This window comes from Poecilia formosa, unplaced genomic scaffold, assembly GCF_000485575.1.
Source record: "Poecilia formosa unplaced genomic scaffold, Poecilia_formosa-5.1.2 Scaffold364, whole genome shotgun sequence".
In the NCBI taxonomy this organism is placed as follows: Eukaryota; Metazoa; Chordata; class Actinopteri; order Cyprinodontiformes; family Poeciliidae; genus Poecilia; species Poecilia formosa.
In genome coordinates this window covers 347,337-371,067 of record NW_006800303.1, presented here as the reverse complement: position 1 = coordinate 371,067, position 23,731 = coordinate 347,337, and the positions used below count along the sequence as shown (strand labels likewise).

General features: G+C 41.2%; 1 protein-coding gene and 1 long non-coding RNA gene across 2 annotated transcripts; one reads left to right on the top strand and one right to left on the bottom strand.

Annotated features, from left to right (window-relative positions):
* Window positions 1-947: 947 nt before the first annotated feature.
* On the top strand, window positions 948-23,064 carry tyro3 (TYRO3 protein tyrosine kinase). The gene is made up of 19 exons (XM_007574903.2): window positions 948-1,239; window positions 6,293-6,476; window positions 10,492-10,592; window positions 10,688-10,858; window positions 13,043-13,129; window positions 14,083-14,198; window positions 14,292-14,472; window positions 15,883-16,025; window positions 16,944-17,082; window positions 17,889-18,012; window positions 18,119-18,213; window positions 18,686-18,781; window positions 19,377-19,457; window positions 19,865-19,957; window positions 20,036-20,157; window positions 20,236-20,345; window positions 21,031-21,190; window positions 21,309-21,445; window positions 22,143-23,064. The coding sequence occupies exons 1-19, from the start codon at window positions 1,176-1,178 to the stop codon at window positions 22,600-22,602; spliced, it is 2,664 nt and encodes an 887-aa protein (XP_007574965.1). The 5' UTR covers window positions 948-1,175; the 3' UTR covers window positions 22,603-23,064.
* Window positions 18,052-22,148, bottom strand: LOC103153838 (uncharacterized). The gene is made up of 4 exons (XR_477853.2): window positions 22,053-22,148; window positions 19,369-19,483; window positions 18,660-18,787; window positions 18,052-18,261 (listed from the first exon to the last, which is right to left on the bottom strand). It is a non-coding gene; the product is annotated as an uncharacterized LOC103153838 (long non-coding RNA).
* Window positions 23,065-23,731: the final 667 nt, after the last annotated feature.

The window sequence follows — 23,731 nt, the reverse complement described above, 5'->3', positions numbered from 1 at the left end:
GCTACCTAAAACATTTGAAATATTTCTGACATAAACTTTCACTGATAAAAAAGAAAAAATTATCAGAATGCAACTAAATGCTCGATAACCTTCACAGATAGACCTTCTGTCCATCTATCTGTGTTCTCCAGCACTAAATCTTCTGGTTAAACTGTATTTCTTTGTTAGCCGACGCTCAATCAACCTGGACATTGTGTGGCTGTAAACAGGATGCTCTCAACAGGAAGCTGCAGCAGAGACACAGGATAGCAGTGGACATCTTCTGGCCATGTGAATATCTCTCAGCTGCAGGGACATTTAAAACCGATTAGAGGCATCCATCCATCTGTCCATCCAGCTATACATTTGTCCATCCATCCATCCGTCCATCCATCCATCTATACATTTGTCCATCCATCCATTCATCCATCTATACATGAATACATCTTTGTAGAGCATTTTTCATACAGGCTGATGTAAAATTAAGTGGTCTACAGAGGTCAAAAACAAAAAGACATTTACTAGAGATACATAATGTGATTATACAAAAAATACAAAGATTAAACAAACATTTGTGAAAGAAAGAAATCAGATGAGGAACTGTGGAAGTAGAGTCATGAAGTGTAGGGAGGAAACACTGGAAATATGAATATGAATGTTTAAGGAAATAAATAAAATGACAAATGACGAAGAGTCACAATTTGTCACAAAAAGATAGTGTCAAAAAAGATAGTAAAAAGAATAAGCATTACCACAAAGAAAACGTGTTCAGATAGTTACATGATTGTATTTCCAAACTGAAAAATCTCAATAAAAATATTTTGGGAAAAAAAGAGAAAAGAATAAGCATCAACAACATAGTTAACAAATAATTAATCCATATAATGTGCTCCACTTAATGATAAAGTTCCTACATTTTGAACAATATCCTAGCTTATTGAATCGAGTGCAGTAAGTTTTCAGGACTTGTTCAGGAGGAGGAGCTCTACCACCAGCTTGTTTTCCTCCGGCTCTGCTCTGTGTTCCGCGGCTCCTCAAGTGTTTTCCTCCCCTCCCCCGGTCATTCCGTCGGTGTTCCTCCGTTCACACGCTGGAAAGTCAGGCTTTATCAACGATGAGGAAGAGCGGAGCGGAGTGACACGTCGGTAAAAGTGGCAGATGAAGGAGCCCATTGAGCCCATTGAGACGATGAGAGGATGAAGCCGCTGCTGTGGGTCGTTGTTGTTGCTCTGCGGACTCTTACTGGGAGCTGTGGAAGCGGTGAGTGTTAATGAACCAGTTAGCTGGGAGAGCTAATGGTTTCCCCACTTTCTCAGCCTCGGTGTCCCCCTCTGGGAACAGTCAGGTGAACATGCTGAGGACGAACTTTCAGTCTCACCTGTTGGACCGGGGAGGGACAATAAGTTCTGACATGTGAACTTTCCTCTCTAAATGAAGCAGAAACACCAGGAGTGAGGCTGTAAAACTGCTGGTCCACAATAAACTTTACCTCTGGTCCAACAGGAACATCTACCGAGGTGTGGAAAAGGATTAGGACCACTGGGAAAAGGGGAAAAAAAAAAGATTCTGATGTTAAAATTGGAATTCTGAGGGGTTTTTTTATTCTCAGAAAATGTCAAACTTCTGAGATTAAGTTCTGAAGTCAGAGATTATAGTCAGAATTTAGTTTTTCAAGGGTCTAATCTTGTGTGCACCAACGCACAGGTGACTATGAAAGATCTGAACTTTGTACAGATTCATCTCACTGAATCATTTCATGAGCAGTTTAAATATTATCAAACTGCTCATTTATTTCAGTAATTACATTTAAAAAAATGAATATATTATACACATTCATTACATAGAGAAGGATGCATGAGTGTTTTTATTATAGTTCACTGTGATTATTACGGCTTATGAAAACACAAAATTCAGTTTCTCCAAAAATTAAAATAGTCATCAAAATGACTTTTTGAGTAGCGTTACTGAGATAAATTAAGTTTTAAAGAATGTAAGTTATTGTTCAACAAAATTACTTCAACACTCGCATCTGTCAGATTGGACTTTAGATCTAATATTAATAAAACTGGTACTACTTTACGGAGACCATTGTTCTTCCAGGTATTCTCTGTGAACTGTGTGTTATGATTTGAGCCCAAAGTGGAATTTCTCCATTACACACAGCCTAAATTTGTACATTCATGGAAATCTTTGAATAAGTGGGACAAACACGTTTCTATTTTCATTGACTTTGGCAGAGATTATGAGTAAATGCAGCTGTTGTTCTTTGTCATTGGGTCAACCAAGACTTAGAAGATCAGGAGCGTGTAGGAAACTCTCTAAAAGTGAGAGAAATATATTGGTAGAAGAAAGTATTTTGAAGATCATCAGTCCCAGCAACTGTACATAAGGACCAGTTCTACAGATGTATTCTCATTTTCCAAAGATCTGGAAGAAGACCTAAACTACTTCTCCTCAGATGACAGGAAGTGGGTTAAATTGTTTTAGGAACAAACCAGGAAATAGCAAGGCTAAAGCTTGACCTGACTTAGAAGCCTCTGGACACTAGATCTTAATGTTCAGAGGCACAGACCATCCACGGTCTGTGGACGATCATCAGACTGTCCTCAGTCAACTTTACTTTCACATGGACTGATAAGATGCCAAGCAAGAAAGCTGCTCTTATGGACAAACCACAAGACTTCAGGAGACAAACGAGACAAAGACGGCGCTCTATGGACACAGTGACAAGAAGTATGTTAGGAGGCCTTTCAAACTCCAGAAGACAGAAGCAACAATCAATGATGGCGTTACATCATTGGTGCATTGTGCAAAGTGGATGAAGGATGACATATTTCAAATGAGCTGCTAGATGGTTTAACTGCGACAGAGTTGAGGGTTCCCAATGGAGGACAATGACTGTATGGAGCGGATTCAGCAGTCTGAGAAGTTTTAGTGAAGGTAGACTCTATCCCAACCTGATTTAGCTCAACTCTAGCTACTCAAGGAGACTGGTCAACGAATCTGAACAATGCCTCAGGTTTGTTGATGGTTCTGAAAAAGGTGGTGATCTGTAGTTGTGCTTCTATTACAAACGGGAGCAAATCTTCATCTAAATTCTACAATGACATGTTAGGGCTATAGTAGATAAGAGTAAAAAAGGAGGAGTAAATTTCGGCATAAAAACTTGGAAAAATTAAGATTAATCTCTGAAATTTTTGGGACAGCCAGTCCTCCACAGAGTGGGGCTTATCAGGGACCAGCTGTAGAACTGAGGAGGGGAAAGGATGGAATGCCCTGCATGGAGTCCTGACCTCAGTCTCAGGACTCCATGAAATCTCTTGTGGGGTCAGCTTGAGCCCGTATCCATGGGGATTAGGAAGTTAAATGGCCTGCAATGAACTCAAACCTTCAAATACTTGGGACATTTTCTAAAAACACTGATAAATGTTTAATTTAAATAGGTCAACACCACATATACCTTAATAAGTTTTAATGTGAACAGTGGAAAACATCCTGGTACTACCACAGGAGCTAACCTCTACATGCTTCCTTATCTCTGCTCTTGGGAATTCAGCCAATCAGAAACAAAGAAAATGGCTCCTTTGCAAATACCACCCAATTATACGTATGTCATGTAGCTTTTTTTGTAATTTTTCAAATATGTGCTGCCTTTGTTTGGAAATCTGGAAATAGGCACATTTTTCACAATTTGTTACATTCCACAAACAATCGGCAAATAGGATCCACTGCATATTGGCTAATTTGTCTCAATTGTTCATTAAAGTTGCAGTATGTAACTTCTATAATTTCTATATTTTTATATATATATTTGTTGAAACTGTCACTATATTGTGACAGTGAGACAGATAATCTGTGAAAAAAAAAATCAATTTCCTCTGGCTTCTCCCATTGCTAACTAACCAACCAATCAGGGTCAGGAGGTGGGTTTGGTGCTGTTAATCACACTCCTGTGTGGTGCTGCTCATCTCTTTCCCCTCTGCTCTATGCCACCACTATAACTTTTCCCTGTTGTGAATGCTAAGGCTAGTTAGCATGACCCCCAATAAACAATTTCCCTGTAAAGATAAGTTGTTTTTCTGCTGTTAGCACATTTAGCAACGAGTACGTGAGGCTTACTGACAGCACAAAGACCTGCCTCCTGGCTCTGATTGGTTGTTTTTGTTCGGGAGCCGTTCATTTCTTCAGACGGCATTAGCAGCTCTGAGAGAAAGTGGAGGAGATCGAAGTTTTCACAGATTATCTGTCTCATACTACATGGTGACAGTTTTAACTAGAGATGTGCCGATCGATCGGCCGATTTCCGTAAAAAGTTATGATCGGTGATCGCCGATCACGGTCTCTTGTTGCAGATCACACAAATCGATCACCTGCATCTCATTTCCCAGCCTGCCTGTACAGCTGGTGTCCTCTTTCCTTCACTCTGCGCAAAAGCGCAGCAACAAATCCTATAAGCGATGTGGAACTATAACGCACTGAGTGAATGGGGAAGTTTGCGTGTTGCGGAGGAAAATTGAAGCACGTCAAAATGCATCAACACGACGAATCTACTATGGCATAAAAACAAAGCCATATTTGACGGAGTTTGGCTACATCGAGGTTCACTGCAGTAAAAAAGACATATGGAGCGACCAGATAGCAGGTAAAGCAGCGCACAGCTACAAACACTCACCCGGATTAGCATGACGGTGAGAAAGCTAAACAAATAACCCGCAAAATTATTTAAGTCTTCGAGCTGCGATGTAAGACGCTGGTTCTGTTCTCGTTGTTGAACCGCTGCTACGCCACAGGTAGTAATATTTGACAGACGGAGCTTCGCTTCTGCTCCACCTGGTAGTGACTCTCACACCAAACCTCTGCTTAAAGCTGCAGCACCTAACTTTAAAAAAATAAATTTTACATACATATTAAAACTTTAGTTGTCCTAACATGAGACAAATAATCTCTGAAAAAATAATCGAGCTCCTCCCTGATCTGCATAATTACTCCGCTCAGTCAGAAACAGCCACTCAGAACTAGCAGTAATCAGCTAGCCGCCATGCTATCAGAGAGACAGCGGCAGCACTGGCAGCTAGTCCCGAACGCAGTGGCACTTGTGGCAGTTGTCACACCTGCCACCGGAAGTGCCAGTAGTAGGTGCGGTGTCACGATTTGCGCTCGGCCCTGCTGTGCTATCAGGAAGTTTTCATTCAGTAACTCTGGATTGTTTATTGTAATGGAACCTGTTTTTGCCTTTGAATGTTACGTTTTATACTTGAATTTTTTTGGCAATGTTGAGAGGTTTTATTTTGACTTTTTGCGTTATTTAGCCTCTTCAGAGCCTTCATATGTTTTCAGTCTGTTAAAGATAGTATTACCAATAGCAGTACAATTTGCACAATGCCTGCTTTGTTTTTTTTTTTCTTGGAAAAATTTATTAAAAACAAGTTTTCATCTAAATTAAGGTGAATTCATGGTTCCGTTTTGCGACAGACTGGCGACCTGTCCAGGGTGTACCCCGCCTCTCGCCCGGAACGTTAGCTGGAGATAGGCACCAGCACCCCTCCCGACCCCACTGAGGGACAAGGGTGTTCAGAAAATGGATGGATGGATGGTTCCTTTTTCCACATACTGTAACATGTAGTGCGTATGATTAAAAAAATATATAATTATGTGATCGGTATAGGTGATCGGCCCTCATGGGTGATCGGAATCGGCAGGAAAAACTTGATCGGCACATCTCTAGTTTTAACAAATGTTGAAAAAAAGCTTGTTTTTGTACAAGTCACATACTGCAGCTTTAAGATCATCCGTTCACTCCATGCACGTGTTCTTTATGGCTCATGATCCGGACATGGAATGAGGGGGTTAAGGTCACCCCAGCAACGTAATTCACAAGCTCTTTACCACTGTGAGCTGCGGCAGGATGACGGGACAAATACTGTGATCTGGTGTGAAGTAAAGGCAGCTGCAGAGTCAGCAGGAGTCTCTCCAAAGGACCACCTTTCACAATCAGTTCACATCTGCTTTGGAAGGACAACTGCTACAAATTTATCAAATGTGCAAATTCACAAAATACAGTTAATCAACTCTGGGACTTGAAATGTGCAAATTTCCTGAATTTTCCATCTTGTTGCAAAAGAAATCAGTAAAATTAAGAAATGGAAACAAATGGAAGCCTTCTGACGTTGTAGAAGCAGGTGTGCTTCCAGATCATTCTTATTAACATAGCAAAAATTAATTATTTTTCATCTGTAGAAAAAAATATATCTATGTATGTATGTATGTATGGTAGTGTTGGAGTGGTTTAGGAAGTATCCCTCCTCTTCTGCAGGCGTGCTGTTCACGAAGCACCCGTCCAATCAGACAGTGTCTCAGGGGAACAAGGTGAGCCTGGGCTGCGCTGTGGAAGGCCTGACCGAACCGGACATCATCTGGATGAAGGACGGGGAGAAGCTGTACAGCACGGATCAGGTCTTCCTCACCCTGGGAGAGCAGCACTGGGAGACGTCCCACAGGTCCAGCAGCACCACACTGGAAATGATTGAGATCAACATGGCTGAGTTCACAGTGCCTTCCAAATTAGGGGTGCACCGATTATTGTTTTCTTGGCGGTCGCTGATTACCAAGAAACCTGATCGATTACCGATCCTGATTTTGGCCAATTCCATTTTTTTATTTTTTTTGCCTGAATGTTGCTAAATATAGAAAGAAGCTCGCTGAGTTGGCAATAGTGAGTTGACTGTTGTTAACTGCAAACATGCAGACATGACCTGGTGGGTTGGTCTGTCAGTCAAACCTCTTTAAAGGCAGAGCAGGGCTAACCCTAGGGTTGGCAGAGGTAGATACAATCGGGGGATAAGATCTGCTTTTCACACAACTATCGTCCAATCACCGATCTCTCAAAATTAAGGAAATGGGCACCGATGAGTCAGCTGGCTGGTAAATCAGTGCACCCCTATTGGAAATGTATCCATATTGTCTGCAGTTAATTACAAAACATGTTCATCCTTTAAACTTGTGAAAATGAAAACGGCACAGTGGCAACAGGTTCAAGCTTTGGCTTTGAAAAACAGGGAAAATGTCTGAATGAGTCACAGGGACTGTGACGTTGCCCAGACAACATCATCACTTTATTTTCCTTCTCTGGATGAAGAAACAAATCAAATCAGTAGATTAGGAGTGATTTTCTCCCCATGGCTGTAAGCTCTGGTTCTGAGTGAACCTGTGAATGTTGCTGGTGCTTTTTCTGCTCTGTTGAAGGCTAAACAGCAGATCAGCCGTAAATAGAGGCTGGGCCGTTCTTTTGTTTTCAACACTAATCATTCTACTTCTCCCACGCCTCCCTGTAAACTTTGTCCTCCTCGTTCTTCCCAAGGGCAGATTAAAATTTAACCTCTAATGCCCTGATAACACGAAACTGTTACTGTTTTTTTTGCCAACTAGGTGACACGTTTCTAGATTATGGTCAAGTCTTGGCATCATTTAAACTGTCTTCATCACAGTCAGGACATCTGTCTTTTTTTTTAATTCAAGAGGAGTCAGTAGCTGTGTTTCCGTCACAAACTTTGTCAATGTTCCATTTATGTCGAAAAAACAAAATTTCACAATTGCTGTGTTTCCACTAAATATGAAACGCAATTTAAATCATACTTAATGATTTACTTACTTAACTTACAACTTACATACTTAATGTTAATTGGATAAGTCATCCTCCTACTACTTCCTGTCATTGTCTTCTTCGTAGTTTGTGCCAGTGGTGATGTCGTGTTGTGATGTAAAAAAGTGTTTCTATTGAAACGCATCGATTTTGACACAACCAAAAAACACCACCTAACACCAAACATTTTTATCTAAAATGGATTGCACCTGGATGTTTGTCATCCTTTTTACTACAAATAAAAAAGGAAAGTGAATTAAAGGCGGATACTTTGTGTTGTTCTTAGCAGTTTCTACTTCAAGAAGATTTCATTTTGTCTGAATTTGTTGCATCAATTTGTCAGCAGTAGCAGAGAAGTGCAGGACATAAGGAGTTCTGACTCGTGCTGCAGGATTTCTGTATAAATCTGTCACTTTTTCAGTTCTAAATCAGGATCTAAAAGCTGTTTTATTCTATGCCAGTGAAATGAAAGACAGAATTTTTAAAAAAAATTAATGTTATAGAGTGTTAGGCAGAGTAGAAAAGACTTGGACAAATAAGAAATAAATACACCCATGTTTAATTTTAAGTGGTTGTTATTTCTCATTCAGTGTGCTGAGGTCCTGTCAGAGCTCTGACTCCCACTGAAAGCAGATTTCAATCAGGACAGCATGCCTGGCAGCACACTGTGGCCCACTAGGCCACTCGGATCAGACCTTTGTGGTCCCGCTCTGTCAGCAGCCATTCCAAACAGAAGAATGGTTCAGGAAGCAGTACGCTGTTCCAACGCTTCCCCAGAGCAAAGGGCCTGATGTAACGATCCCAACGCTTAGAAAGAAGCAGTTGCATGAGCCACTCAGAAAATCCGACCTTCTTTAGTTTTTATTTGAAGTGAGGAAATTCAGTCACTTTCTACTGATTACTTCCTACTTATAGGCAAGAAAATGTTCACAGTCTTTCCACAATATAACCCCTTTAGTAAACATACAGTATTCTTTTGATCTGAAAACAGATCTTTCCCTAAAGATTAGACGGTTGAAAGAAAGAGAATGCTTTGGGGGTTACATTTTAGGGAACAACAAAAACAATATGATTTTCAGTTGATTCTATTATTTACATCTAAAGTGAAATGTATATAAACATCCAAAACATTGTCCACACTGTCGTTAATTTCATAAAACTGAAGCCAAAATGGAAAGTATGAAGTCCAACCTGACTTCAAAGTAGATAATTAAATGTACTTGATCACCTGACCATCAATAAGGAGAAAGGAAAGTGCACAATCCTCAAAGAAATCTCAAGAAAACTTAAGTACTCCATCTCAGGTAGCACTTGAACCCCTTATTACGTTAAAGACTAAAAATAATGGCTGTACACATAGTACAAGCCTGACTTGTTGGAAAGGTGCAGCGCTACTGATGCAGACAACAGTGGCATCTGATCAACCAGTCTTGTAGAACAGATGAGACCACGGTAGAGATACTTGGCTGTAATACACAGCTCTTTGGTTGGAGATTTCCAGCTACATCACATGTGCATATATATATATATATATATACACCTTGATTTGTAGCCACAGAGACTGGGCACCTAGAATAGTCACTGGGTTGACCATAAATTCCTAAATGGTGTCCAGTATAAGACTTTCTGTCAGAGAAATGAAATAGTGATGGATGAAACGACTGTTTTCACCCTATAGACACAATGATGATGACGGTTGAAGGAGTTTGTCCTGCAGTTGGTGGGGTTGCTGGTTTGATCCCTTCTTTGTCCAGTAGCTCCCCAACAACAGTGTGGGAATGTGTGGGTGAATGACTGACTGTAGTGTGAAGCACTTTGTGGACCTCTGGATGTGACAAAGCGCTATACAAGTACAAGTCATTTACCATATTTCAGTATGTACAACATTGATTTTTAGCTTGCTATTTACAAGGGCTGGGACTTTAACAGGTTCCAGCCGGAAGCTTTGTGTTCACATGTTTCTGGTACACCCTTCAATCTGTTTCACACGGGACATTCTCAAACAACTACAAAACAAGTTCTCTTGGCCGACAGGGGCTTAAGTTTTTGATTGAAAAATCAATCTGATGAGATGCTGGAAAAGACTATTGTGCTAAAAGGAGTTAACCTACCGGTAAAGATATTCTAGCCTAAACTAGCATCTCATTGCTAAACATGTAGCAGCAACACAGAAGTCTCCAACGCTAATGTCAGCGTCCACAGTCCATATTTCTGAAGAATTTAAATGAATGATCAAGGCTTCCTAAACCACTGGAACAATGACTAGCTAGAATTTAATGGTTATTACAAATTATTATTAGCAATAATAATAATTAATTATTATTAACTGTAATAATAATAATTAATTATTAACTGTAATAATTGTCATTAATTATTATAATTTATGATTAATGATAAATATTATAAATAATAATGATACATTATTAAAAATTGACCATTTTTAATAAATGATTAAAAACAATAAAGATCTTTGTTGTTTAATTCATATTTCTATTTATTTGTTAATAATTTAGCAGCAAAAATGTTTTTGTTTAATTGAAAATGCTATTTACAATATCAGTATATACAGCAGTTTTCAATTAAAATGTAATTGCGGACCCTCCAATTAATTAAATAAAAAATGTTAATTGAGTCTCACCACTACTATTTACTTGAAAAACCATATTGGTGTAGATGCCATCAGAAGACAGCTGCATGGTGCGGTGGAACAGTTTTCCTCCACCATGGAGGACCAATCCGCTTTGGTCCAGCAGATTGTTGTTGGTTGTCCGTTTGTAGAGGTGATGTCAGCTGTTTGTCGTTTCTGTTGGACCTGCAGAGGCAGCAGTGCTGAACCATGTCCATGGTTGTGACGTTCTACCTTGTGGTTGTAGTGTGAAGTCGGTCCAGCAGCAGGATGCTGGTCAGTATTGGTGTGTGGTGGAGTCCCACGATCAGATGTTCTCCTCTGAACGAGCCTGGATAACAGTTGAAGGTAAGGCCGTAAACACGCTGCGGTAGTAAATCTGTCCCTGCGTTTGCTCCTGCTCAGTTCCCTGATGGTCGTCTTCCTCTGTGCCTCCTCCACAGGGGTCCCTCACTTCATCCAGGAACCTCAGGATGTGGCGACGTTCCCCAGCATCCCCTTTAATCTCTCTTGTGCTGCTGTTGGCCCCCCTGAGCCTGTGGAGGTGCTGTGGTGGCTGGGAGGAGTCCAGGAGGGAGGACCCCAACAATCCCCCTCTGTCCTCCATGTCCCAGGTCAGAACCTCTGCTTGGGTGAAAACCCTTCCTGTGTTTGTTCCTGAAAAGGCGCCATTTTGGTCTGACCTGACCAAAGCTCCAGTAGGGTTTTACATGTTAGTGTCTGGGATGGTAGGAAGAAAGGGCTTTAATCTGGTATCACTAGAAAACAACCAGTCAGCATGAAGATGGAGTCTTTGGACCTTGAGAGCTTCTGATGGAAGTGAATTGACTGATCGCAGTAATAGTCCAGGTTCCCTCTGGGTGCATGTTCAACATGCGCCTGCTGAAGCCACAACTTTGCTTCCAGCTGGTTATAAGTGTAGCAGTGAACAGTGAAACATGTAGGCATGTCCAGGCAAATCCTGGCTTCTAACGGAAATGTCTGCAGGTTTGTACCAGAAGTTTGGCTAAACCAGTTGCTTTAATAACACAGCTCACTGCATACCAACACAAACCGCTTTACTGCAGCGTCTGCTATCATGCCAGAAGTGGCCAACAGAATTGCTCTGGTAGTAGTAGTAGGATTAAGTTGAATGCTGATATGAAAAGGTTGGTTTAGGAAGGAGAATCTGGAAAATGGCTTCACTTGTAAAGTGCTTTATCAAGTCTGAGGACTCAAAAGTGCTTCACACTACAATTAATCAATCATTCACACATTCGTACACTGATGGTAGCCATGGTTACTACAGGCCCTTTGACTATCACCAGCAGGCAAGATCCTCTTTCTTTCCTTTTAGAATTGAACATTTCTAATTTGATGTGTCACATGCTCCATACTCCAAGCAGCTTGGAAAAAACAGGCATCGATACACTTCTCTGTTCTGGATCTGTCAATGATTTACAAACAAGGTGACACACACACACACACACACACACACACACACACACACACACACACACACACACACACACACACACTGTTTCCTGTCAGTAAGGCATGTTGGGATGTTGACATCTGAACTGATCCTGCTTGTTGATGTAGATTGTAATGACAGGGCCTTACACACTCACTAAATACATGTACAACCACAAACTTCAGCGTTTTTTTATTGGCCTTTGTATTACAATCAACACTAAGTTTTAGTAAAATCCTTCACAAATAAAGACCTGAAAAGTCTGACTCGCACTTCTACTCACCTTTATTTATTCAGTCAAATCCAGTATTACCAGTTGTCTTCTGAACTTAATTGTAGTTAGACTTCTGCTTTGTGTTATTTAATGTGAGTCTTTACTTTTCTGCTTCTGGCCTAAGAGATTCTGTAGAGAACATTAGAGAGCAAATAGCATCATGCAGACCGAGGGACCCATCAGGGATGACGCTGTGGGTTCCTGCAGCTCAGATTGGCTTCAGATAGAAGTCCTGTCTGAAGTTCTCAATAGTCCATTTATGGGTCACATCGTGTGTTGTGGCAAGATAAAAGCATACACAAGAACCATCTGGCCTACTGCTAGTGGAACAAGTGGCTCTTTGGACATGACATGACATCTGTCATGACCATGAAGAAGTCTTTATGAATGTTTATGACTGTTATAAAGTGTGATTCGGTAAATTATGACACTTTTAATGCGAAGTTGCTCTAAAAGTTGCATTGAAAGTCCAGTAAGAGTGCCAACTTTACATTAAAGTGTCATTATTTACCGAATGGCACTTCATGACAGTCATAGACATTCATAAAGACTCCTTTATGGTCATGACAGATGTTATGTCATGTTTATGACAGTGTCGTGTCAATCTTATGCACACCCTGTCTAAGTGTTTTCGTAGTTTTTTTCAACAGATCATGTGACATTTGCAGCTCTGAGCAATTTTATTTAATTAAATGTTGTAACTTATATTAATTCAAAATCCTTCATATAGTACATGCAGCCAGAGCTCTAATAGAAGGCGTTATATCAAAGCGTATTCTCATGGAAAAAAACATGAAATGCATGAGGTGAATAGGCCTAGTCAAAGTCCAAACCTAAACTGAGCTGAGAATCTTAGAAAAGACATGGTGAAGATCTGCAGCAAAGAGTTCTTCCATAAAATAGGAGAGATGGGCTGAATACAGATTCACAGCGCACTTTTCACGTTTTTATTCCTTAAAACTACAATGTGAAAAGCTCATCTCATTTTCCTTCAGCTGCTGTTAAAACTCCAGGTCTTTCCTGTCCCGTGTGTGTGTGTGTATGTGTGTGTGTGTGGGCATGTGGGTGCAGGTGTGAACAGCAGCATCAAGTTTTACTGCGAAGCAAAGAACACCAGAGGAATCTCTGTGTCCAGAACCGGAACCGTCCATATTAAAGGTGTGTCCTGCTCCAAACCTGGCTGTAGTGATGGACTCTGTCCTGGACAAAGTTTGCCTTCTATCACCAGAAGAACATATCCAGGATTAAAAGACGAATGTCTCAGCAAGATCTAAAGAAAGTTATTCATAAATCATAAATTTAGTCGCATTGATTACTGCAACAGTGTCTTTATAGGTCTGCCTAAAAAAAAAAATCAATCAGAACATTGCTGCTGGCAGATAGAGAACATCACCCAGTTCTGAAGTCCTTCACAAAGAGAATAGACTTTAAAATACTGATGTGAGTTTATAAATCACTGAACGGTTTAGCAACACAACACATTAAATGTCTTCTGTTGTTGTATCAACCTTCCAGAACCTCTCAGGTCTTCTGGTTCTGGTTCTGCTCTCCATCCAGAACCAGAACCAAACGTGGATTCAGTTCTTATGGTCCACTAATCTGGAACAAACTTCCAGAAAACTGCAAAACAGCTGAACACTGAGTCTCTTAATTCGAGACTTAAAACTCACCTGTTTAGAGTTCTTTGATCAGCAGGAACTGGAACATCAATCAGCTTATTGGTTGTGTATTTGCTTGATGATTTTGATTATATTTGACTTAATGTAATGTTTATTGCCTGTTTCATAACTGATGACTGATATATAGATTTACATTTTTTATTTTTGAAGCACTGAGAAGATTACAAAAGCTTGATTCCACCTAAAGGTCACAGTTTCAGTTTGTGATCAATTCCAAAATTCCTTTTCTTTACCATTTACATTTACAACAAAACAAAAACAGAACACAAGGAGGGAACAAGGGGGTGCTATTTTGAAAAGACATTGCTTTTATGTACATAGCCATAATGAATGTCATTTTTTATATAAATCTCTTTGAACTGCCTTGTTACTGAAATGTTCTATATAAATAAACTTGACGCACCAATCAGTCTCTCTGTCTGTCTGCTGAAGTGTTGCCAGCAGCTCCGGTGGACCTGCAGCTTCTCAGGATTACAGACAACAATGTTACATTGTCATGGAAACCAGGATTCATGGGTTACTCCGAACTGTCCACGTGTGTGATTCAGGTAAAACACACACAGGCCCACGCACAAACACACACAGAAAGGTAGAGGTACATTGTCAGCGGTTGTGCAGCTGCCCCTGCTCCTCCTCTGCAGGTGGTGCGGGTGTCGGGGCGCCGGTGGAACCTCCCCCAGCAGGAGGTGCAGGTTCCTCCTCACATCCACACACTAACGGGCCTCAGGAGTCACTCCAACTACAGCCTGAGGGTCTCCTGTGCGAACGAGGTGGGAGCCTCCCCGTTTTCCCCATGGCTGACCTTCATCACCCCAGAGTCAGGTGAAGAAGCTGATGGTGGATGTGTGTTTAAGCTGGTTGAACTCAGGGCCTGTTGCAGAGTTTCATCAGTAAACACTGGAGCTGCTGGTCCCCTGCTTAGAGCTGAACCCTCTGGGTGGGAGGGTGTTTGTTTGTTTGTGTGTGTGTATATGTGTGTGTCTGCGTGTGCGTGTGCGTGTGCGTGTGTGTGTGTGTGTGTGTGTGTGTGTGTGTGTGTGTGTGCGTGCGCGCGCACTGGTCCAGCTGGACCTACTCCAGTGGATTCCAGTCCTCTCTGTACAATGATCTTTTGTTTGTGGCCTCAATCCNGTGTGTGTGTGTGTGTGTGTGTGTGTGTGTGTGTGTGTGTGTGTGTGCGTGTGTGTGCGTGCGCGCGCACTGGTCCAGCTGGACCTACTCCAGTGGATTCCAGTCCTCTCTGTACAATGATCTTTTGTTTGTGGCCTCAATCCATTTATAAGGGCCGGCTAAAGTGATTTTAGCGCTACCTGCAGGAATATGGACCAACATGTTATTTATTATTAGGAGCGTTTGATAGAGACAGACACTCAATAACATAGACAGACTGAACAAAGCAGCACTCCCATGCCTGGATCATGGTGCTTATAGTGTAGAGGCTTGTTTCTATACAGGCTTTTCTAAACAGTATATCTAAAAACTATTAGGAAGTAAAATAATAAAACATGATATTGACAGTATATCATCATCTTCCTAAAAACAAAAAAGACCATTTCTATTTTTGCCAAAAGATTATTTAGGAAAAAACAAATCACTTTTGGCAAAAAATGACGGTGACGACATGTTGCAACAAGCAATATGGTCTCATAACCATATAATCCTTTATCGCAATAACTTGTGGGAGAACTTATTGCCCAGCAAAATTTATACAATCCCAATGTTATCAAAATTATGCACATAAAGGAAATAAATTAAAAACATGACAATAAAAAAGAAACATTAGGTTCTGGATGACCTGGTCAGAGTTTAGTTTGTTTTTTTTGCACATATTGATATATATGAGTGAGTGAGTGAGTGAGTGAGTGAGTGAGTGAGTGAGTGAGTGAGTGAGTGAGTGAGTGAGTTAGTTAGTTTTTTTTTTAGCAAAACTGCTTCTACAGTTGCCGTTTGAAGTCGTTCTGGTAGCTCTGCTGTTTCCTTGCAATCTCTGTATACAGTTGTTTAATGGTTCAGGTGCAAGTCCATTTTATTTAAACATTTAAAGAGTCAGATTTAAAAAAAATTGTGATTTATAAAATTGGAAAAATCCAGAATACCCTGTCCAGCCAGAATTGACCTGAAGTGACCCACTTTCAGCTTTGGATTGTTCCGCCAACATGGCAGCTGAAATTGTAAAGATGTTAAAGAAGAAATGGAGCTGGTGCTGACTGAACTGTGTGGCCCTGTCTGCAGTGCCCTCTGTGGCCCCCAGGAACCTGAGCTTTGAGCTGTCAGGGCAGAATCTGTCTCTGCAATGGGCCAGGCTGAAGGAGGATGAGCTGCAGGGGAAACTGCTGGCCTACAAGCTGCAGTGGACTCATGGAGGAGAACCTCAGGTGAACGCTCCGTCATAGCACAGCACACCATCCATGATTCCACCTCCTCATGGTTTGTTTTCAACATTTCTTCAACATTTAGAGCTGCACTATGAGGAATATAAAAGTTATACAGTCAGTCAGGGTTTTTCACCCTTTTTTGTTTTACTAATCTGAAAGATGAATCTGATTTGATGAAAATTTTGAGTGATATGTGTGTGTGTGTCCGTAATGAGCATTCTTGTTGCCAGTGTTTCCATGAGGCTGGAGAGAATGTTGCTCCAACTGATGAAGATATCTCGTCACGTCCTGATTTATTAGATGTACCCACTGATCCTGAGTCAGAGTTTTGTTTATTAATTGTAAACTGTTTTTACTTTCTGTTAATCACTGCAGCAGGTCCTACTGGGGAGTTTTTACATTAACTCTTCATTTGAAGGAGTGTGGTGGCATTACACTGAAAGTCTTATGCACTGGCAGTGCATAAGTCAATTAAAAGAGTCATCTTTGCATTAAAAGTGTCATTATTTACCGAATGACACTTCATGACAACAACCATAAACATTCATAAAGACACCTTCAAAATCACAACAGATGTTATGTCATGTTTATGACAGTGTCATGTCAGTCTTATGCACACCCCTCAGATAAAGTGTTAGCATTTTTACTTCTTAATCTGATTTCACTGAATGTGTTTGTGTTTGCTGCTGTTAAAGCTGTTTAGTTAATCCGTAATAAGCCAGGTGTGATGTGTAAGCAGATCAGAGAGGATGTTATGTAGAGCAATCAGGACAGATTCAACCAGCAGCTCTCTGTCGCTGCCATCAACCTGCATGGCCTGGAGGGCAGTCAGGGTCTGATGGGGGTCAGGGTTCTGTTCTGTCCTAGCGGTCCCAGAACCAGCTACAGTTCCTCATCCCTCCAACTATGTGTTTCCAGGAACCTCTGCTGTTTAAGGAGAACTCTACTCCGACGTTAGACGCAGCCCGTTTCTTCAACGCCTCCATCCAGGTGGCAGCCTGCACCGCGGTTGGCTGTGGACCCTGGAGCCCCTCGGTGCTGGTGATGCCTGCCTCAGGTAGCCTGTCAGGGGGTTGGTCTGGTTTATCTGATGAATGCTTCCTCTCAGGCAGCAGAATGGCCTCCTGTTAAACAGATGTTTGCTTCCTATCAGGATCATTTTAGTTTTGTTTTTCTCAGTACAGTTCAGTTTGTCTGATTCGGTTAGTTTTTAAAGTATGTTTGCTGCTTTTTATTAGTGAAATAATGTTATAGTTCTTGTTTAGTTGTGTTATCTATAGTACATACTTGATTTCATTTTTTCATACACTGGTTATTTTTTAGGTGGAAATTTAAAAAGATCAAGGTACTGTACTGTGATTATGTATACATTGATTGGGTAATGAACACTAAACAGATGAAACTATTTTCAAAAAATGTTTTCAGTTATTGTTAAACAACCAGCTGACTCTGGTGTTTTCTCCCAACTTTTACTGTTAGTATTTTGTGGACTAACGTAACATATGGAGTAACATAATTTGCTGACAGCTGATGCAAACTGCTTGTGTGGGGGGGAATTATTATTTTACATCAGTTTGAAATGCGAAAAAATAGATTCATAAACACAAAAACAAAGGATTTTATATTTACATTTTCTTTTATTTTTTTAGTTTTATAAACACACAATATAGTTCCAGTTAGTTATAGCTTCCCTCCCTCCCCATTAAGTATTGTTTTTGTAATTTCATTAGTTAACTGTAATAACCTTCCTTACTATATATGTTTCCTGTTGGATTTTTGGTTATTTAAGAGAGTAGATTTTAGTTGTTATTGTGAAGGATTATTCTCTTCCATTCTGTTAACTGGACTGATGTCTGCTGTCAGCTCCTGTCCAGGTGCAGCGGAGCCGCATGTGGGTGGGGCTGCTGCTCGGCCTGCTGGTGGCCACCATCGTTGGGCTGCTGCTCACTATCGCAGCTCAGCGCAGAGAGAAGGAAACAAAGTTTGGGTATGATGCCTGGTGTGTGTTTGTGTGAGTGAGTGAGATGTCTTGTTTAATCTGAACACACAGAGGAAGAGAGCTGATCTCGTTTTTGCGTTGTGTCTGTTTGCAGTTCGGCCTTTAAAGCTCCTGGTCCAGAGAGTTCGGTGTTCTTCACTGCAGCTCGGTCGTTCAGCAGAAACGTGGCTGATCTGCACGAGTCCACCTGTGAGTGAACGGTTTCCTACAGCACTTCTTCTGCTCAGAGCTGTGATTCTGCAGTTTTAGGAGCAATGAGATGAAAAGAAAAGTGGTTAATTGCACATTATTCATGATTAAACAAGGAAGGTGAAGACTTTTTGATATAAAGCCAGGTAGGCTTCTTTCATCTTTTGGAAACCTCTTTTTGTATTTACTCAGGTTATCTTTGTCTGATATTAATTTTTTCTTGACCTTTACATGTGGCAAAAAACCCCAACTAAAACCAGATTAATTCTGTAAGAGGTGAATATTTTCTTCCAGCACTCTACGTCTGTCATCAGGCTAAAGTTGAAGCAATATGACAATTACTCATTTATAATATCTTAGTCCTTCTTTCTCTCCTCTGCTTAGCAGGTGATAAGTTGAAAAGTATCACTTTATAAACTGAGTGGATAATTACAGGCTTTAATAACCTTTGACTGTGTCTTCCTTCCTTCAGTGGACAGTCTCTGCATCAGCAGTGAGCTGAAGAACAAGCTGCAGGATGTGTTGATTTCAGAGAGACTTCTTACTCTGGGCCACATGCTGGGAAAAGGTAACGCTGCCACATAAACCAGTCGGTAACCAATATTTGGTTTGGTAAAGCAACATGAAAATGACCTGAAAATTAAGAAAAAAAAAACACCAGAATCGTTTCATCTTTATTCTGCTAATATTATGACCTTGATATTTGCAAGTAAGAAATAAAATATCTTAGTCTTCTTGCCTTAATACTCTGTTATATTTGCATTTCTAGCCTCTGCTGCCATTTTTTTTATTTTTTAAAAATTTTTTTACTGTCACAAACTTCTCCAGCTCTTCTCCTGTCAACTGTGTACTCTGTCTGTGTAGGCTACTTCTTCTACTGTGTTCAACAGGTAGACTGTTGATTAATTTGAGCACTGCTGCCATCTAGTGACTGCAAGTTAATATAAGTAGTCCAAACATGAAAAAAACTATTGAATCCGAAAAAGTCTAAAAAGAATTTGTGTTCTAAAAATATCAGATTCAACAAATATGTTTAAATATATTAGTTCTAAGACCAGTAAAAAAAAACATTAACAAGGAATCCTTTGACAAAATAGAAATTCTGTTGTGGAATGACGTGATATAGAAGCTGGATGTTGATGTGTGTATGTTAACCTTTGCAGGTGAGTTTGGTTCAGTGCGTGAAGCCATTCTGAAGACTGATGACTCATCGACGCAGAAGGTGGCTGTCAAAGTGCTGAAATGTAAGTCATTATGGGATTTCTATCTCCTATTTTCCCAAATAGAAAAAAAGAACATAAGAAAGAGAGTATTGATTAATCCAAGTGGAAATGCTTGTTTGAATAGCAGAATTTTCAGCTGGTATTTAAAGACAGACAGACAGACAGACAGAGTCCTTTGCGGTGAGTGGGGAATGTGGGAGTGTTTTCCAAATGGAGGATGTGTTGAACTAACTTGGCCAAAGTGCCACCAAATTTATTAGGCAAAAACTCAGGAAATTTTCTACTTACATTCGAGTGAGGCTTTCCCATCCTTTCATTATCTACTTTCTTCCAAACTTCAACAATCATGCTGGCCAGAGTGTTTGTGACATGTCAAGAAGTGGGGGGTCAAAACGTTGCTGCATGTAATCGTGTGTTTTCTTGTGCAGCTGACATCACCTCTTCAGGTGACATTGAACAGTGTCTAAAGGAGGCTGCATATATGAGGGACTTCCACCATCCTAATGTCATCAAGCTCATTGGTAGCACACCAGCAAAACACACTGAATGCTTCAACAAGGTGTCAGAAAACCCAGTTCACAGTCTGTTCTGTGCAACAGGAGTGAGTCTGCACCGGCGTCCTGGCCAGCGGCTGCCGATCCCAATGGTGGTCCTGCCGTTTATGAAGCACGGGGATCTGCACACCTTCCTGCTGTTGTCCCGTTTGGGGGATGAGCCATTTGTAAGCAACGGGTTATGAATAATTTCATGCTTGAACCTGATGCCTGAAACTCCTGACAACATACCGTCTCTGCTATAGGACCTCTCTCTCCAGACACTGGTGCAGTTCATGCTGGACATCGCTCGGGGGATGGAGTATCTGAGCAGCAAGAGCATCATCCACAGAGACCTGGCTGCCCGAAACTGCATGTCAGTCTGAACACTTTTCTGAGCTTTAGCTGACATTTGCCTACTCCAGTAGAAAATGCTGGTCTCAGTTGGACCTAAAAGGTTTTATGATCTTTATCACCTTAAAAATGGACTAAAGTTAAAAAGCAGTGTAGCACTCCATCTTTCATCTGTGGAGAGGCGGAGAAATAAAAGAAAAGCAGGACTACTTTTTTTTTTTCTTCCTTGGATCAAATTTGGTGTTGCTGCTGTCGTGGCTTAAGCAATTGCAATATTAATTAGGTCATTAATTTGGCACAATTAATGACCTAATTTGAAATGGAGTCCATTTGATATGTAGTCATTCTGACATAACTTTAATTAGCTCCTCATTCATTGAGTTAAAAAAATGTGGCGAGCCAGCCAGGACAACTTAAAAAACAGGGAAAAAATGAACAGAAGTACTTTGTAGTGTGTGTGTGTGTGTGTGTGAACCAGGTTTTTATATTCTTGTGGGGACCTATTTCTGTCTACATTGTGGGGACCGCTGCTTTTTGTGGGGACATTTGTTGGTTCCCATGAGGGGAATTGCTTTTTTGGGGTTGGGGCTTCGGGCTATGATGGTTAGGGTTGGGGTTAGGCTGTAGAAAATGAATGGAAGTCGATGTAAAGTCCCCACAAGTCATGAAAATATGACTGCATGTGTGTGTGTTTGTGTGTGTTACAGGTTGAACGAGAACATGTCTGTGTGTGTGGCAGACTTCGGGCTCTCTAAGAAGATCTATAGTGGAGATTATTATCGTCAGGGTTCTGTTTCCAAACTGCCTGTCAAGTGGATCGCACTAGAGAGCTTGGCAGACAATGTGTACACCACTCAGAGCGATGTGGTACTCACACACACATACACACACATTGCTATCAACACAACACAAAAGGCTAACTTATTAACCTGGGGATTAGTTGTGGTTTTATGCAGATGTATTTATTTAACTGTATTTGTTTCAGTGGGCGTTTGGTGTGACAATGTGGGAGATCATGACCCGGGGTCAGACTCCTTATCCTGGAGTGGAAAACTCTGAGATCTATGAGTTTCTGATCAAAGGAGAGCGTCTGAAGAAACCTGCAGACTGCAGAGAGGACATGTGGGTCTTTACACACCAACATACGTTGAGAGTATTTAAGTTTATGACATATCATGTACAGTGTTGCAGATGAATATTTTTGTCGCATTCCACCACCTTTTTTTTACATGTTTGTTGGTATTAGATGGATGATCTGTGAATAAATGCAGCTCTTCTCCCTTCTGCCTAGAAACAACCAATCACAGTCAGAAGAAGGATCTGAGCGCTGTCAATCACCCTCCGTGTGGCGCTACTGATTCTCTCCCTCTCCCTTTCTCTCTGCTACCCTTCATCTAGCATGGCCTGTGGTGAATGCTAATCCTAGCTAGCATGGCCACCAATGATGGTGTGTAAATAGTTTTCCTGTAACGGTAAGTTGTTTCTCTGCCATTAGCACGATAAGCAGGGAGTACATGAGGTTGATTGAAAGCGCTAAGCCCCTCCTCCTGGCTCTGATTGGTTGTTTCTGACTGGGAGTGCAGAATTTCCTCAGATGGTAATAGAAGCTCATAGAGGAGGTCGAGATCGATCTGTTCACATATTATCTGTCTCATACCATACCATGTCGCAATATGGCGACAGTTTTAACAAATATGTGAAAAATATATATTTCATAAAAGTTACTTACTGCGGCTTTAATGCTTCAAGATGCTTTTACAGTGACCTTTTTAATGTATTTTCTGAATGTTTGCAGTTTTTTTTTTCTTCTGTCTGCTAGTTATGAGATCATGCACAGATGCTGGAGCCCAGTCCCCAAATGCCGTCCCAGTTTCCTGCAGCTGGTCGTTCAGTTGGAGACTCTGCACCTGTCCTTGTCCCCTGCCACTCCTCTGAAGGAGCCTTTGCTCTACGTCAACCTGGAAGGGGACAACAGCGAGACGGACAGAGAGGAAGGAGCTGTGGGGGCCCGGATCCTGGGACCGGAGGCCACATCGGAGGGTTCCAACTGGAGCGTCCCCTGGCAGCGCCAGGCAGAGGACGAGGAGAAGGACTGGCTCATGGTGGGCTCTGGGGCTGCGCTGGCCATCGGAGGGGACTACAGGTACATCGTGGGCCCTTGTGGAGCCATCGCTGAGGAAGCAGAGGAAGTGGGCTCTGTGGGAAGAAGAGGAGATTTAGCAAACGGACCAGTTGATGAGCTACGGGACGAAGACGATGACGTCGTAATTAATGTTTGATCGATTGACCTGGCATGGCCCAGATTTGCTGCTCTCTCCTGTTCTCTTTATATCTCAGAGTGGCTGTAGTCGGTAGAGACCAGGCAAGGTACTAAAGGACCAACTCTCCCAGGCAAAGTGACCTTCACCTGTTGCCAGCGCACAAACACATTCCTGGTGTGTCATCGAGTGAGTCAGTGGTTGAGGAGCTCAGAATCTCTGAGTCATTTCAGAGATTTGTCTGTAAAAGGATGAAATATTTTTTGGTTCCAGTTTCCAAGGCAGAAAAAATTAACTTAAATACCTTAGTGTTTCACTAGTTTATCATGAGGTCAATAGTAGGAATAAACAGTTTGAGAACATTTCTCACCTCTGAGAGCTGCTAACCACCTGCTTCGCGTTTGGTGAAATAATTATTAGAGATGCACCAAGAAATCAGCTGGTGATTCTCAGAGTCAGATGATCATCATCTGACCAGTGGCTGGCTAAAAAACTGGATATTTTTAGGTTCAGTAAATGCACCACGATGTGGAGGCTGTTACTTGTGGTAAGAACACAAAATAAGCCGATTTCAGTCTCTGTGAGGAGTGAGGAAGCAAAGAGGTGGAAGAAGCTACTTAAAAGGAAACAGTGTTTTTTACAATTCAGAGGGAGATGTTCAGCAGACCGGTTGAACAGAGAACAAGCAAATGGTTTCCGTTCATCTTTTTGAGTTTTTAGTGTCTGTTGTAGAGTTTTCTCTGGACTTCTCTAGAATATTCCGTTCATGACTACGATAACTGGTGCTAATTCCTAATCCAAGTTGCTAAAGACAGTTAAAAATGTTACAGCTCGATGCCAACTCGGCTAATTTAAATAATGACTTGTGATGACAGGGAGGATAAGAAAAGTGCTACAACAGCAATTTGGAAATGATTGAAATCGGGATCAGTGTGTCAAAACTCCAGAGCAGAAATCGGCCACAGAACCATTGATCTGTGGATCTGTGGAGGGTAACTGTCACTGGTTAACTGTGATACTGATGGTAAACGTTTGGACTTTTCCCTGTGGTTTTGCTCCATGTTACACAATAATTGAAAATGATTTTAGCTTCTTTATTGGCGACATTATGAAACTTGCTCTTTTTTCTTAAGAACTGTGAAGATGCGTT